The 13584-nt window shown below is 46.3% G+C and overlaps 1 protein-coding gene across 1 annotated transcript in view; it reads left to right on the top strand.

Moving 5' to 3' along the window:
* Positions 1-13584, top strand: part of POLE (DNA polymerase epsilon, catalytic subunit) — a 241781-nt gene that overhangs the window by 31391 nt on the left and 196806 nt on the right. Inside the window, exon 7 of the mRNA XM_085636412.1 lies at positions 4240-4384. Within this exon, the coding sequence (XP_085492538.1) occupies positions 4240-4384 (145 nt within the window). The remainder of the gene's footprint in view (positions 1-4239; positions 4385-13584) is intronic.

The raw sequence follows: 13584 nt of genomic DNA, 5'->3' as shown, positions 1-13584 counted from the left end.
TCTTTCAATTCTGGCACATGCATGACTAAAGAAATCTTACATATGGTATTTCTCCAGGGGATAAAACCACACTGGTCCTCATGGACCAGGGATGGCAGGTGGCCTAGCAACCTGTTCACTGGAATCTTGCTATTTGTTTTTTTACCTTAACGTTTAGCATGGAGAGGGGGCGGTAAGAGGGGATCTCTCTGACATCTTTTCTGGTTTAGGTATAATAGCTATGAGTGCTTCTCTCTTAGAGTCCGGCAGCTGCCCCCTCTCAAAAGCTTCCTGTTATACTACCAGCAAGCGATTCGCCAAGGAACCTGCTCTCCTTTGATGTAACTCAGCAGGAAAGCCATGCCCTCCTAGAGCCTTAGAAGTTTTAAATGCATGGATCGGCGCCACAATTTCCTCCTTGGGGATGGACGCTTCCAACTGTTCCCTGTCCTCCCCAGACGGGCCATCCGCGGACCGGCCAGGTACACTATCCCATTGGCTTGAGTCATTATCTGGTGTTGCATAGGCTCCCTGTAGATAATCCGCAAAGACTTCCATAATAACCTGCTGGGATCATTCCTCCCTGCCCCATGCATCACGCACAGTGACCACAGGTGTCCCTGGATTTCATTACAGGGAAGTGTAGCTATCACCCTCCCAGCCATGTCTCCCTCTGCATAGAGCCTCTGCCTATAGGTAGCGTGCACACCTATCTAGCCTGTCCCAAGTGTCCAGCAGTTCTTTTTGAGTCCTTCCAGTTCCCCAGCTGATTCAGCTCTGCAGCCAGACACTCTTCAGTTCACCCAGTCTCTTTTCTTGTACATCCAACATATGAGCGAGCAGCATTTTAACCCCATATGTCGTCGTCATACATTCCCGCAGCAGGACCACTTTCATAACATTCCACTCCATGGCCCTAATGTTTTGTGCTCTCCCAATTTTCCTCACAATATTGGTCCAGTACCTCCAAAACAGTATGTGCAAAGACAGGATCCACAAAGTCTTCCACCCTCTGCCACCAAAGAGGGTTTCTGGGTGGCCCGCTACTAGTTTTGTCGGAAACCAAGAGAGGGGAATGGTCGGGGAGGTGTGGCGAGCCAGGAAGGAGAAGGTAACAACATTTTGGAGCAGTTTTCCAGACATTGAGGCAGTAATCAAGACGGCTGTGTGTCTTTGTCGCTGGAGTGAAATACGAGTAGGTGCTGCCTCGTGGGTGCGCTTCCCCCACACATCTTGGAGCTCATGTCCCTGCATGACCTCTGGGAGCACCCTAGTCATTACTGGCTTCGTATCTACCCTGGGGTGAGGGGGGACAATGATCCATTACACCATCCCAAACTCAGTTTAAGCCCCCTGCGACTATCACCTCAGGACCAACATAGTCAGTAGCAGCCCTCCTCAACATGGCATAACATTCAGCATGATCCACATTAGGGGCATAAACATTTATCAAGCAAAGTGCCCTGGCATCCAGCAAACCAGATACTATGACGTATCTACCCTCTCGAGTCAACTTCCACCTCTGTAGCCGAAAAAGGGGTACCAGATCAGTGCCCCAAGCATAACTGGAATAAGTCCCTTATATCTGTTCCCTCCATAGTCTGTGTAGCTGACCTATACAGTCTTCTCAAGTGTGCGTTTCCTGAAGTAAGGAAACTGAGATCCGAGGCCTCAACCTCCATAAATGCATATTGCTGAGAGCCCAGCGGTACAAAAGGGGGTGGTGATGGACGGAGTATCAGAACCAATCAAACACTCACACCCAGTCAACAGATCTGGGTTTGATCCATCACCGTTCTTTAGCCCACTCTGCCACCCCAGTTCAGACATGGCCATATGCAAATCAGTCTGACCCTGTGCCTCATGGGAACAGTCCAGCCCGAACTGCCAAGCCATGCCTTCCCTGGACCGGAAACAAGCTTCCTAGGACCGGTTTCTGGCATTTCAGCCGTCTTCAGCCAGGCTTGCTTGAATCCAGTGGCAAAGTGAGCAAGGGACTCACGTCTGAGCATACCCTGCCAACTTATGGCGAACAAAGCGGTACAAAAGGGGGTGGTGATGGACGGAGTATCAGAACCAATCAAACACTCACACCCAGTCAACAGATCTGGGTTTGATCCATCACCGTTCTTTAGCCCACTCTGCCACCCCAGTTCAGACATGGCCATATGCAAATCAGTCTGACCCTGTGCCTCATGGGAACAGTCCAGCCCGAACTGCCAAGCCATGCCTTGAATGTATGACATTGGTCTGCATTCTGTCCATCAACTGTTGTGTTTGCATTTGTCACCCCGAGTGGGACGGGTATGCTCAGACGTGAGTCCCGTGCTCTCCATGCCACTGGAATCAAGCTATCCTGGCTGAAGAGGGGTGAAACCCCGAAACCGGTCCTAGGATGCTTGTTTCCAGTCCAGGGAGGACCTGGCTTGGCAGTTCGGGCTGGACTGTTCCCATAAGGCACAGGGTCAAGACTGATTTGCATATGGCTGGGTTCAAACTGGAATGGCATGGTGAGCAAAAAAACGATGGATTTAGGCCCAGATCTCTGTACTGGGGTGAATGTATGACATTGTTCTGCATTCTGTCCATCAACTGTTGTGTTTGCATATTGCTGAGAGCCCAGCATCATGCTGGTGCAGCATGGCCAATGGTACTCAAGATGTCCCAGTGGGACCGTAGCCCTCGATCGCTTTCCGCCATCTAATTTCAAAAGGTTGCAATCGCAGTCCGTTAAATAACATCACAGAAAAAGCATGCCCCCGCCCCCATAGAACAACAAAGGGTTTGAAACAGTATCTCTCCCCATCATCAACAGTGTGCCCAATGACTGTATCCATGAGTATACATTGCTGTATGGAAGACCCCAAACAATCTTGAATATGAAGATTCCAGGATTCCCCAGCTGTGTGAGTCCGCATGCGTTGCAGGTCCTAGTGGTAACCCCCGATACAAGGAACAATCTCATAGTCCATGGCAGTGTTCCTGTCACCAGTGCAGCAGAGTCCCTTTCTCAGCTCTCATTGTCCCAAGTCAGGGCTATCACTTGGGTAGTTTCAGTCACCCCTGTGGAGCCGGAACGATTCATGGGTATCCGGCACACAGTTGGAGTCTTCAAATGTTCCATCCAGGCAAACCACAATCGTCCCCGTTTGTCGGACCCCAGTCCTTGCCTCTGAGCTTTGGAGTTCCGGTGCAAACACGTGGTCCTGCAGCTGCTAGCATTGCCTTCCATTGTGCAGCTTAGAGGGTCTTCCACTTTGATCCCCCAAGTGGTCAAGCCAGTCATTTGGCTCCTTTTCATTATGTTGTACCCTGAGTTTTGCAGTGAACATTAAGCTGTACCAAAGATCCAAATGTCTTCTGGTCGGTGTGAAGTCCTTGCGGAGGTCTTGACCTTGCATTAGTAGTCCGGGAAGACCATAATGTTCCTCCCCTCGTATTGTGGATCACGATGCACCCGAATATGTTGCAATAGTGCATCGTGGTCCCTATAATTGAAAAGCTTGGCATTAATGGCACAAGGAGGTGCTCCTGGCCAAGGCATGGGTGCCAACAAAGAGTGGGCATGTTCTATTGTGAAGAACTTGGAGAGTTTCCGTGGCTTCACAGCAGTGGTCAGTCAGTCCTCCAGGAATAGCTCTGCAGGTTGTCCCTCTGCTCCCTCTGGGAAGCCCACAAATCTGAGATTTTTTTCTGGAGCGGCCCTTCACATCCTCAATCCATTCCTCCATGCGGGTGGAGATCGAATTGAATGAACCCATCGCCTTCTTTAGTGCCACCACTTCCTGCTGGAGTTCTGCAACATGTCCCTCTGCCACCCTCTCCGATATGCTACAGAAGTCTGTGCGAAGGAGGCCCACCTCAATGGCCACAGTACCGATTTTCACCAACATCGCCTCTTTCAAGCCTGTGATTGCCGCCATCATGTCTGACATTGTTGGGGCACTGGACTCCACAGACTGAGCCTGCTTGGCCGGTAGCCCCACAGAACCCTCATTCTCTTTTGACTAATTTGCTTTAGGGTTATACTAGGTAATCTTGCATTTTGAAAGGGGTCTTTTAACGAGATCGAGAGGGGGAGGGGAAGGTGGAGGCAGATTTATTTATTTTTAGGCCTAGTGTGATGTAACTGACGTTTGATTCCTGGAGTCCCGAGGTGATTGTGTGAAGTTGATGTAGCGAAACATGCAGGCCCTTTACAACCTGAAAATGTACGCCTAATTATAGACCTGCTGAAATTATTTTTTTCTCCCCTTTCAGTGCTCTGGCTGGCACCAGCATGGCCATTGGGGAGGAGGAGGGAACCTCCAAGAAGATTGCTGACCAGCTAGATAACATTTTGGACATGCGAGAGTATGATGTTCCCTACCATGTACGCTTGTCTATCGACCTGAAGATTCATGTGGTGAGTAAGAAGCGGGCAGTAAACCAATACATTCTGTATCCTTGGAAAGGAGCTACTTGTTCACAAACTCCAAGGAAGTAGTCTGGCCGAGGGAGTTGCTATAGACTAGCACAGATGAGATTTGTTGAACCCATGAATGGAGTAGGATGGTGACGCCAACAAAGAATATCCCTAGTAGTGAAGACTGCCTCATTGAGCGAAGGAAATTAATGTGGGAAATGTTGGTTCTGTCGGGTACAGAATGGATTACTGGTTTACTGAATAATAACCAATAAAATAATCAATAGTGCTCAGAACTTTTCAGTAATAACTGAAAAAAGGGAAGAAAATAGAAAACAACAAAATGACTCAAATAACACACCGAGATTAAATCAAAGTCTGTATTTAAGAAAAGATCCATATATTCATTAACATTTTGTAGTGTCGAAATGACATTAGAAGACTGTCACAGTACCTGGACATGCAATTAGTTCCAACGGCGCAAGTGATCTAGTGAATAAAAGGGTGCGAAAAAAGTGCTAAAGGTGAACAAGATATATACAGTGATATATGAATTCTTGAAACTGTTCATTCAAAGGACATACATCCCTTGATACATAAAGCTCCGCGCAGCTTGGGATTTTAAATTTCCATTTCACGTGGGGCGGAGAGAGTAGGGTCAGGATTATCCCAGGCGCCTCGACATTTCTACCTAATGAGATGCATGATTAAGTGATGGGCACAGCGGGTCTTCCTCAGGACAGTGTGATGCAAGGGACAGCCTACCCAAGTAGAAATGGGTCGGTCTTAGATTGGTGTGTTTGTTATGCGGAAGGGTGCAGTATTATAAAATGACTGGTGGACCTACCAAAATAAATGAAAGAAAATCCTTCAGGGAATGGTCCATCGTAGGTTGGACTTGTAAGGTTATAGATGGTGATGAATCGCATCAATGGGACAGCATAGTTGTGTAGCTGATGGGGGAAAAAGATATTTAGCGTTACTCAAAATGAATCCCCCCCCAAACAATGGGCAAGTTGTGAACAGAGCAGAAATATTACTGATAGTTATGCAGTGACTTGTGCAAGCTGCAATCAAGGCAACAGTATTATGAAAATCTATGCAGTGACTGTGGTGCGTGCGTTAATGGGATATGCATTGGCGGCCAGCAATGACTGTTAACACTGGAATTTCACATGCAACTTTTTACTTAAAATGGAGTCTATATTTGGCGCTATAGTCGTACCCGTACATAGTGATTAAACAGTTAAAAAAAAAAAAAAAGGCCTGAGCCATGCAGGTGATTCTAGCATCTACATAACTAATTATCCTCAGTAACGTGCGGATGAATTACAAAAGTTTGTTAAGTGCATTTGAAGGAGTTTGAGAGCGCGTTTAAGTATGCATGTTTAAAAATGCCTTAGGTCTTTGAGTGAATGCTGTAGTGGGGCCAAATAATGTAATACGGTATGGTACAAGCGTTATATTGGTGCTTTAGTAGAAAGAATAATCAAGAATGTAAAGGTAAACGGGAATGCTAAAGAAGCGAGGCATCGTCTCATTGAGCGAAGGAGCTTGGGATCTGGCCCAGAAAACATGCAGCTGTGCCTGTTGTGTATGTATATTGAAAGCTAAGGGCATTGCCAGCAGGCGTGTTGTAACATCCTATGGTTGTTGAATGTGTTATTTTGTGGTAGTTGAGTCATTGTTTATTGCTTTCACCACAGCTTCCGTGCTCTCTCTGTCTAGGAACATGTTTGATCTCCCCTCATTATACCCACATCGTTTAATTGTTTTAGGCCTTGCGTTTGTTGTAATGTGTTGTAGCTGGTCGCGATAGTACAATTTCTCACATGTATTGACAAGCAATAGTTGACAAGTTAATGGCTGTGCTTGACCTGTTGCTTGTGCTCCCAAATGTTAATCTTGGCCTGACATGCTTGCTGTTGTAGCATCTCATTTTAATAGCAAAAATAGCTTATGAGCAGGTTTAGTCATAGGCCACACTTTATTCTTATTTATTCATTATCGAGAAACTGACAGAAAGGTATACCCCTGTTTTTAACCTGTACTATGGTTTATTTATTTATTTTATTTTTAAAGTTTTCTGTAGCGCGAACATGACCCTAGTTGGTATCGGAGCGCTTTACATAAGCGTTACGAAACTCTAAAAGCAATTCTATAATGCAATAACAAGCAATGTAATGATATAAGGCAAAGATAAAGACCATAACAGCCGGTAAAAAAGACAACAAAAAGACCTAAAAGAGGTAGGCAATGGGGTAATACAATTGCCAAGTAGGCCATAATCAGCGTTACATATTCAGCATTACATGATAGGAGACTGAAGGGCAAGAGTTTCTAGCTTAGCGCGGTGTTCATCAGTAAAGTTTTTACCTTCCTTTTGTAGGCGAGTGTAGAAGGAATCAGTCTAGTTTCCGGAGGAAGGGAGTTCCAGATTCTCGGGGCAATACCTAAGAAAGTACGATTGTAGGTTTTCATTTTTTTTATATTTCTTCGGCTTGAGAAGCAGGGTGCTGGAGCTCCTTGAGGAACGGGCACCACCTGACAGTTCGAGTTTATTTGCCAGCTACAAAGGGGTGTTGAAATGCAGTGCTTTATGAGTCATACAAGCAATTTTTTAATTGAATCCTTGCCTTAAACGGACAGCCGGGGTTTTGGACATGATTCGTGCTGCTGTACTCGGTTGCGTGCCTCACGTTCATATGGCGGTGTCCAGACTTTAACGGATATATCCATAGGTAAGGAAGTGAGAACGACGGCTAACATAACGTTAGTGGGGCTAAAAGTGTAGTGATATTAACTAAGACTCTAGGATCTGGTTAAAATTTTGTGGATTGACATAGACGTGTGATTGGTTCTCTAGCCACCAACGTTAATTTTAAGTAGCACTCTGCTCCGCTCATGTTAATATGGTTCTAACGCGATTACAGTGATAAGATAGTATCAGCCCTTTACATTTTACGTACATTATTCAGTGATTACTCATTTCATTTTGGTCGGTCTGGTACACATTATGGATATTTATAGAGGCATATATATAATTTTTACAGCATACTTGAGATTGGCGTGGTTTTGGAAAACAAGAATTAAGATTTTCGCATTGACACCGTCAACTGAAACCCGTTGTGGTCCGGAATTATCACCACAGATTAAGTAGGTAACGGGTGTTTCTTTTGAACTATGATTACGGTTAATGATATAACCAGATTCCTCAATTTAATCTGACACGCGCTTTTGTTTTTACCTCTTTCCGCATTTTCCTTTATTTCCAGGAGTTTGCTAATACAGAAAATTTAGGTAATTTTCATTACTTGAAAGGGTGTTTTTTGGGTGTCATTTATGGATTCTTTAATCAATAGCTGAACGCTAGGCACTAATAATAAACAGGTACATGTCACGGATTGCATGTTAAGACCTAAGGGGCACGTAGGTGTGGCACACTCTTTAGAACGTTCACTGGTATGCTGAATACTAACGGTTAAGATTTTGGTCCATATGGGCCATACCTTTTGTTCTCTCCATCTATATTTGGGTTATAGCCTCAAATGCACAGTATCAGCATTGTTATTATCAATCACTCACAATATCATGATTTATTGCAAAAGAAGTGTTTTTATATACTCTATGAAAGAGTTCAGTCCACCTGTCTATCATAATACACAGTCTTTACCTTGGTGTTAAACTCAATACGATGGAAATTTATTTAATTTTAAAACTTGTTTCCATACATTGGCCTTTTTGTATGTGTTTTTCACTTGTACAGCCTTGAGAAAGTCGTGGGACTACACTCCTTACGCGACGAAACACGTGTTGGCTGTTGGGAGCTATTATGAAGGCCTTTTGAATAAAAAGAAAAAGAGAGAAGACTGGACTTACGATTCATTGTTACGTTGTTTTTTGTGATTTGTTTTAGCAAACATGAATACCTTAAATACCTGTAATTTACGTGTGCTGGGGAACAAGATGAATATATGCTAGCAGATGCTTTTTTTGTGGAGTTTGTGGTTCTCCGCACCTTACAGCACCGTCATAATAAGTAGGTCACAGGAGATTGAATGTGTGAATCTTTTCAGTTCAGTGGCGCCTAAATACCTATACCCAATACCACGTGCCCAATTTGTAAACCTCAAACGGAAGCTAGTTGAGAGATTTCTCGATGATTTGCTCGATGATTTTAAATCCTTTGGAATTAACTTGGCCAACTCGGGCATGACACATGAGAAGGGCCACTTGCTTGATCCCATACTTTCCAATCTGGATCACCTCATTTCATCTCCGGCTCTCGCCTTGCCTTGGACAGACCACTTTTTGGTGTCCGCGTCATGGCAATTCAATAGCCCAACTGCAGTGGCCTCACGGGTGTACACTCTGGAGAGAGCTTGGTCGAGGCTCCCAGTCGACACCTGGGTGGCCCACTTAGAGGCCACGCAGCCCCCTTTGGGAGCTAATCCAATAGCTGCCGATGCTATTTTTCACACCTGGCTCGTGGAATCTTTGGATACTCTCTTACCCAGAAAGAAACAACTTACGAAGGGGAAGCGAATGGGCTCTGCACCCTGGTATTCGCCAGAACTCAGAACCCTGAGGAAGGGATGCAAGAGGCTAGAGCGGTCCTGGAGGAGAGACTGGAGTGAAGCAAGTCGTACAGAATATCGTGTGGCCCTGAGCAGCTATAAAGCCGCTATTCGGGTGGCAAAATCAAGATTCTCTGAAGAGCGCATAGGCTCGGCGGCTAACTCGTCTAAAGAGTCATTCAGGGTTATTAAGGAGCTACTTAATGCCCCCGACCCTCAGGTTATCCACGAGGACCCTCGTAAAAAATGTACAGAACTGGCCTCGTTTTTTAAAAGTAAAATTGACAGTATACTGGCCTCCCTTCCCCGGCTAGACGAGGTCACATCCTCGGGGGATAATTCTAATTCTACCTCCCAACTTAGGTTGCAATCGGCGGAGCTGGCCTCTCTGGGTCCGGTCACTGAGGAGGAAGTCTTGATGGCTTTGGGGTCTATGAAGAGTGGCTCTCCGAAAGACCCAGTACCTATTAAATATCTTAAACTGGTGTCATCTGTAATAGGTGGCCCTGTGACGGACCTGATAAATTTGTCTCTCGTTCAGGGGGTAGTTCCCCCTAGTTGGAAAGGGGCGGTGGTCAAGGCCCTTTTGAAAAAACCTAACCTTGATCCCGCCGACCTCGCCAACTTTCGGCCTATCTCCTTGTTACCGGGTATCAGTAAGGTGGCTGAGAAGCTGGTGAACCGCCGCCTTTCGGACTTCTTGGAAACCAACTCCCTTCTGGGCGACTCCCAAACGGGTTTTCGCCCCGGCCAGGGGACTGACACCGCCCTGCTGGCCGTTGTGGAGAATGCTAGGAGCATGCTGGATTCGGGAGGCTCAGTGGCAGTGATCCTCCTGGATCTCAGCGCTGCTTTTGACACCGTGGACCATCAGGTGCTTCTCCAACGGCTTTCGGGGGTAGGGATTACGGGTTTGGCCCTCAAGTGGTTCGCCTCCTTTTTGGAAGGTCGCTCATTTGAGGTCTGGGAAGGCCAGGAAAAATCATCTCCATCACCTCTCCAGTGTGGTGTGCCACAGGGCTCTTCATTGAGCCCCACCTTATTTAACGTCTACATGGCCCCCCTGGAGAGTGTGGTACTGCCGCTGGGTATTAAAATCATCAGCTACGCTGATGATACTCAGCTGGTGGTCGGCCTCTCCCAGTCGGCGCACCATCCCGACCGGCTGCACACGTGCCTTGGTAAGATCTACACGTGGATGTGCAGCTCAGCCCTAAAGTTAAATGGTTCCAAGACGGAACTGATGCTGCTCGGGAACTCTTCTCCATCTCTGTCCCCCAGCAGCTGGCCTGACTGTCTTGGACCGGTACCCCCCCCCAAGCAGGAGATCAAGAGCCTGGGGGTATGGCTGGAGCAGGACCTGTCGTTTAAAACCCATGCCAAAAAAACTGCTGGCGTGTGCTTCGGCCTGCTCCGCTCAGCCCAGAAGATTCTGCCTTTGCTCCCGGTAGCCACTCGTAGGCTTCTCATCCAGGGACTTATCATCGCGCGACTGGATTTCAGTAATGCGCTCTTCCTGGGTGCTCCCAAGGCTACTCTGAACAAACTTCAGCAAGTGCAGAACGCGGCTGCCAGGCTCCTGACGGGTCTCCCCAGACGTCAGTCTGCCCGCCCGGCGTTGCGGGCATTGCATTGGCTCCCGGTGAGGGACAGGGTAAAATTTAAGTCACTCTGTATCGCCCATAAAGTTCTGCATGGGGTAGGTCCACCGATTCTGGAGGAATTGGTCCAGCCCTACAAGGCCCCTCGCTCTCTCCGCTCTGATCATCAGCATCTCCTCCAGGTTGGCAGAGTGAAAAAGGCAAGAACCGGTGGCAGAAGATTTTCAATAAACGTGGCCTCTTTGTGGAACTCATTGCCCCTACAGCTGCGCTCGGAAGCCAGTCTCCTTCGGTTCCGCAAACTTTTAAAAACTTTTTTGTTCGCCGTGTAATCCCCTCTTCTTTGTGGTAGCGGCATGTGCTGGCAAGCGCTGGGATGCCGATTGGTAACCAGGCGCTATATAAAACTCGGTAATAATTATAATAATAATAATAATTTCAGGTCAGCAGAAATATGGTTGGATTTCTTGGAGCCAGTGAAAAACCTAGCTGCCGCGTTCAGAGCTGCTCAGAGGGGGGGGGGGGCTAATCTGTATCTCGGTAGCCCACAGAGTTTGGCACTACCGTAGTCCAACCGTGAGATGACTAACGATTGCACCGCAGATTTTAAGTCATCATGGGAAAGGAAGGGTTTACATTTACTGAGGATGCTTCGTTGCAAATTTGCTCCTTTGATAGAAGTGCTGATGTGATCCTGCATGTTTAAGTTTTTATCCAGCACTATTCCTAGCAATTTCGTAGAATCAATGATGTGTGCAGTTGAGAGCGGAGAGGTTTTTCACATATTTCTCCCCAATGGGGGTTTGCTCGGATGGTGATGTAAGTAAGAATTCCATTTTGAGGGCATTAAGTTTGAGGTGGTTGGAGGTTAACCACTTTTGGGTTTTGAGCAGGGTTCCATTGAGTATCTTAATATCTTCAGGAAAAGAGATTTTCCTGTACAATTGTTATCCGCGTGCGTACATGTGATATTGGATGTTAGATGCTTTGAGGATTACAGTAAGAGGTTCAATTAATACATTGAAAAGCGTGGGGGAGAGAGAGGACCCTTGTCGCACCCCCAGAGTACAGGGACTGGACTTGGATAGAGTTTGATTGTATTTGACTCTCTGCCTTCTGTTATTGAGAAAGGAGGCAAACCATTTTAGCACAATGACTGACAGCCCAATCCTACTTTCCAGGCTCAGTAGATTGTCATGTTTTGACAGTGTCAAAAGAGGATGAGAGGTCGAGTAGGATTAGTAGTCCAGATTCGTTCTGGTCAAACATTGTGAGGCCGTCGTCAACTTTGTGAATGATGGCGGTTTCGGTGCTGTGGCCATGCCGCAAGCCAGATTGGAACTGATCAAGGAGTTGGAATTCCTCAATGTGGTTACACAATTGTTCATGAACACATTTCTCAAGGAGTTTTGCCAGAGTAGGGATGTTTGTGATTGGGCGAACATTATTCAGATCTTCAGGGTCAGCTGTCTGTTTTTTAAGAATAGGCAGAACACCCCGTCTTTAGGCAGTCCGGGATTTCACCTTGAAGGAGAAAAGCATTTATAATCTTGGACCAGAGCGGGACTAGTGATCTTATCATGACTTTAAAGAGATTGGGGGAAGGGGGATCATTGAAGTGTTTGAAGGTTTCAAGGTAGCAAGAATGTTGAAGATGGATGTGTCGTTGAGGGGTATGAATTGACTCCAAGAGGCATTATTTTTAGGGGAGCGACAGGGAACAATGAGAGGCAGCTCGGGTAAGGAGGAGTCAGGAGCGAATGATACATCAATCAGGGCTGACCTTCGATCCGATTCAATCTTGTTCGACTTTTCTAGGAAGAAATCTGCAAAGTCATTGCAGTGAGGCTGAGGGCAAGAGATGAGAGGAGATTGGATAGGCTTGTTATTAGCTTTTAACTTAATCAGTTCGATCAGTCTTTTGGGTCGATTTTTAGCATTGTCCAGTTGGGATTTAAGAAGGTCGCTGATCTGATGTGCTTGTTGTAACTACTCCTTCTTAGTCTTAGAATCTTAAGGAGGTCAATAGATGGAGAGGATCTCCAGGAGTGTTCTGCTAGTCTCAGATTGCATCTATCAGCGTTGAGACTGTCATTGAACCATGGTTTGGAGTCTTTGTTGGACTTATTTTTTTTAGTTGAAGAGGGGCAATTGCATTCAGGGTAGTCAGTATAGAGTTGTTGTAGTGCTCAGTGAGTTCGTGAACGTCGGACATGGAAGCAGGCGGCGGGAGGGACAGATTGCAGCGGAAAATTAGCTCATTTACGTTTGTGTTGGGCAGCGATTCTTTTCCTGAGTTTTTCTTTTAAAGGTTGGCTTCTTTTGTAGTTCCACCTTTCTAGGATTCTGAAGGTGATATAGTGATGATCCGACCAGTCACAAGGGACAATAGATTCAAGCTGAATGAAGTTGGGATTGGAGATGATTAGATCGAGGATCAAGCCTAAGTTGTGTGTTGGACTGTCACAGAATTGCGTCAGGTTGAGGTCAGCCAGGAAGGTTTTGAGACTGATCACCGCCAGATCATTCGGGTCATTCCACTGAAGATTGAAGTCAAGGAAGATCTGGGGGCTGAGTAGGTCCAGGTTGGACACGATGGTTTCCATAGCTTGTTCAATCAGAGGGAGGTCATCACCAGGAGGATGGTAAAAAATGAGTAGGTTGCATAGGGGTCTATGTTTGCTGATGATGCCTATGCACATATATTCACAGGATGAGAGAGAAGCAGAGGGGGACTGACTAGCTGAAAGACTGTTGTGGTAAATACAGGCTATGCCCCCTCCCATTCTTTTAACTCTGTTGTGTCTAATAATGTTGTAGCTAGGAGGGATGAAGATGTCAAGGATAGGACCTGAGGAGTCATTAAGCCAAGTTTCAGTGAGGATTAGGAGGTCTAATTCCTGAACTAGGATGAGATCAGCAAGGTCTGTAGCATGTTTCACTGCTGATCTACAGTTGAGCAGCATGCATTTCAGGTGTGGTTTGAGGTTAGTGGTAGAAGACTGAGTAATGGGGATTTGCA

The sequence above is a fragment of the Triturus cristatus genome, chromosome 11 (genome assembly GCF_964204655.1).
Source record: "Triturus cristatus chromosome 11, aTriCri1.1, whole genome shotgun sequence".
Classification (NCBI taxonomy): domain Eukaryota; kingdom Metazoa; phylum Chordata; class Amphibia; order Caudata; family Salamandridae; genus Triturus; species Triturus cristatus.
This window is presented reverse-complemented; position numbering and strand designations above follow the sequence as displayed.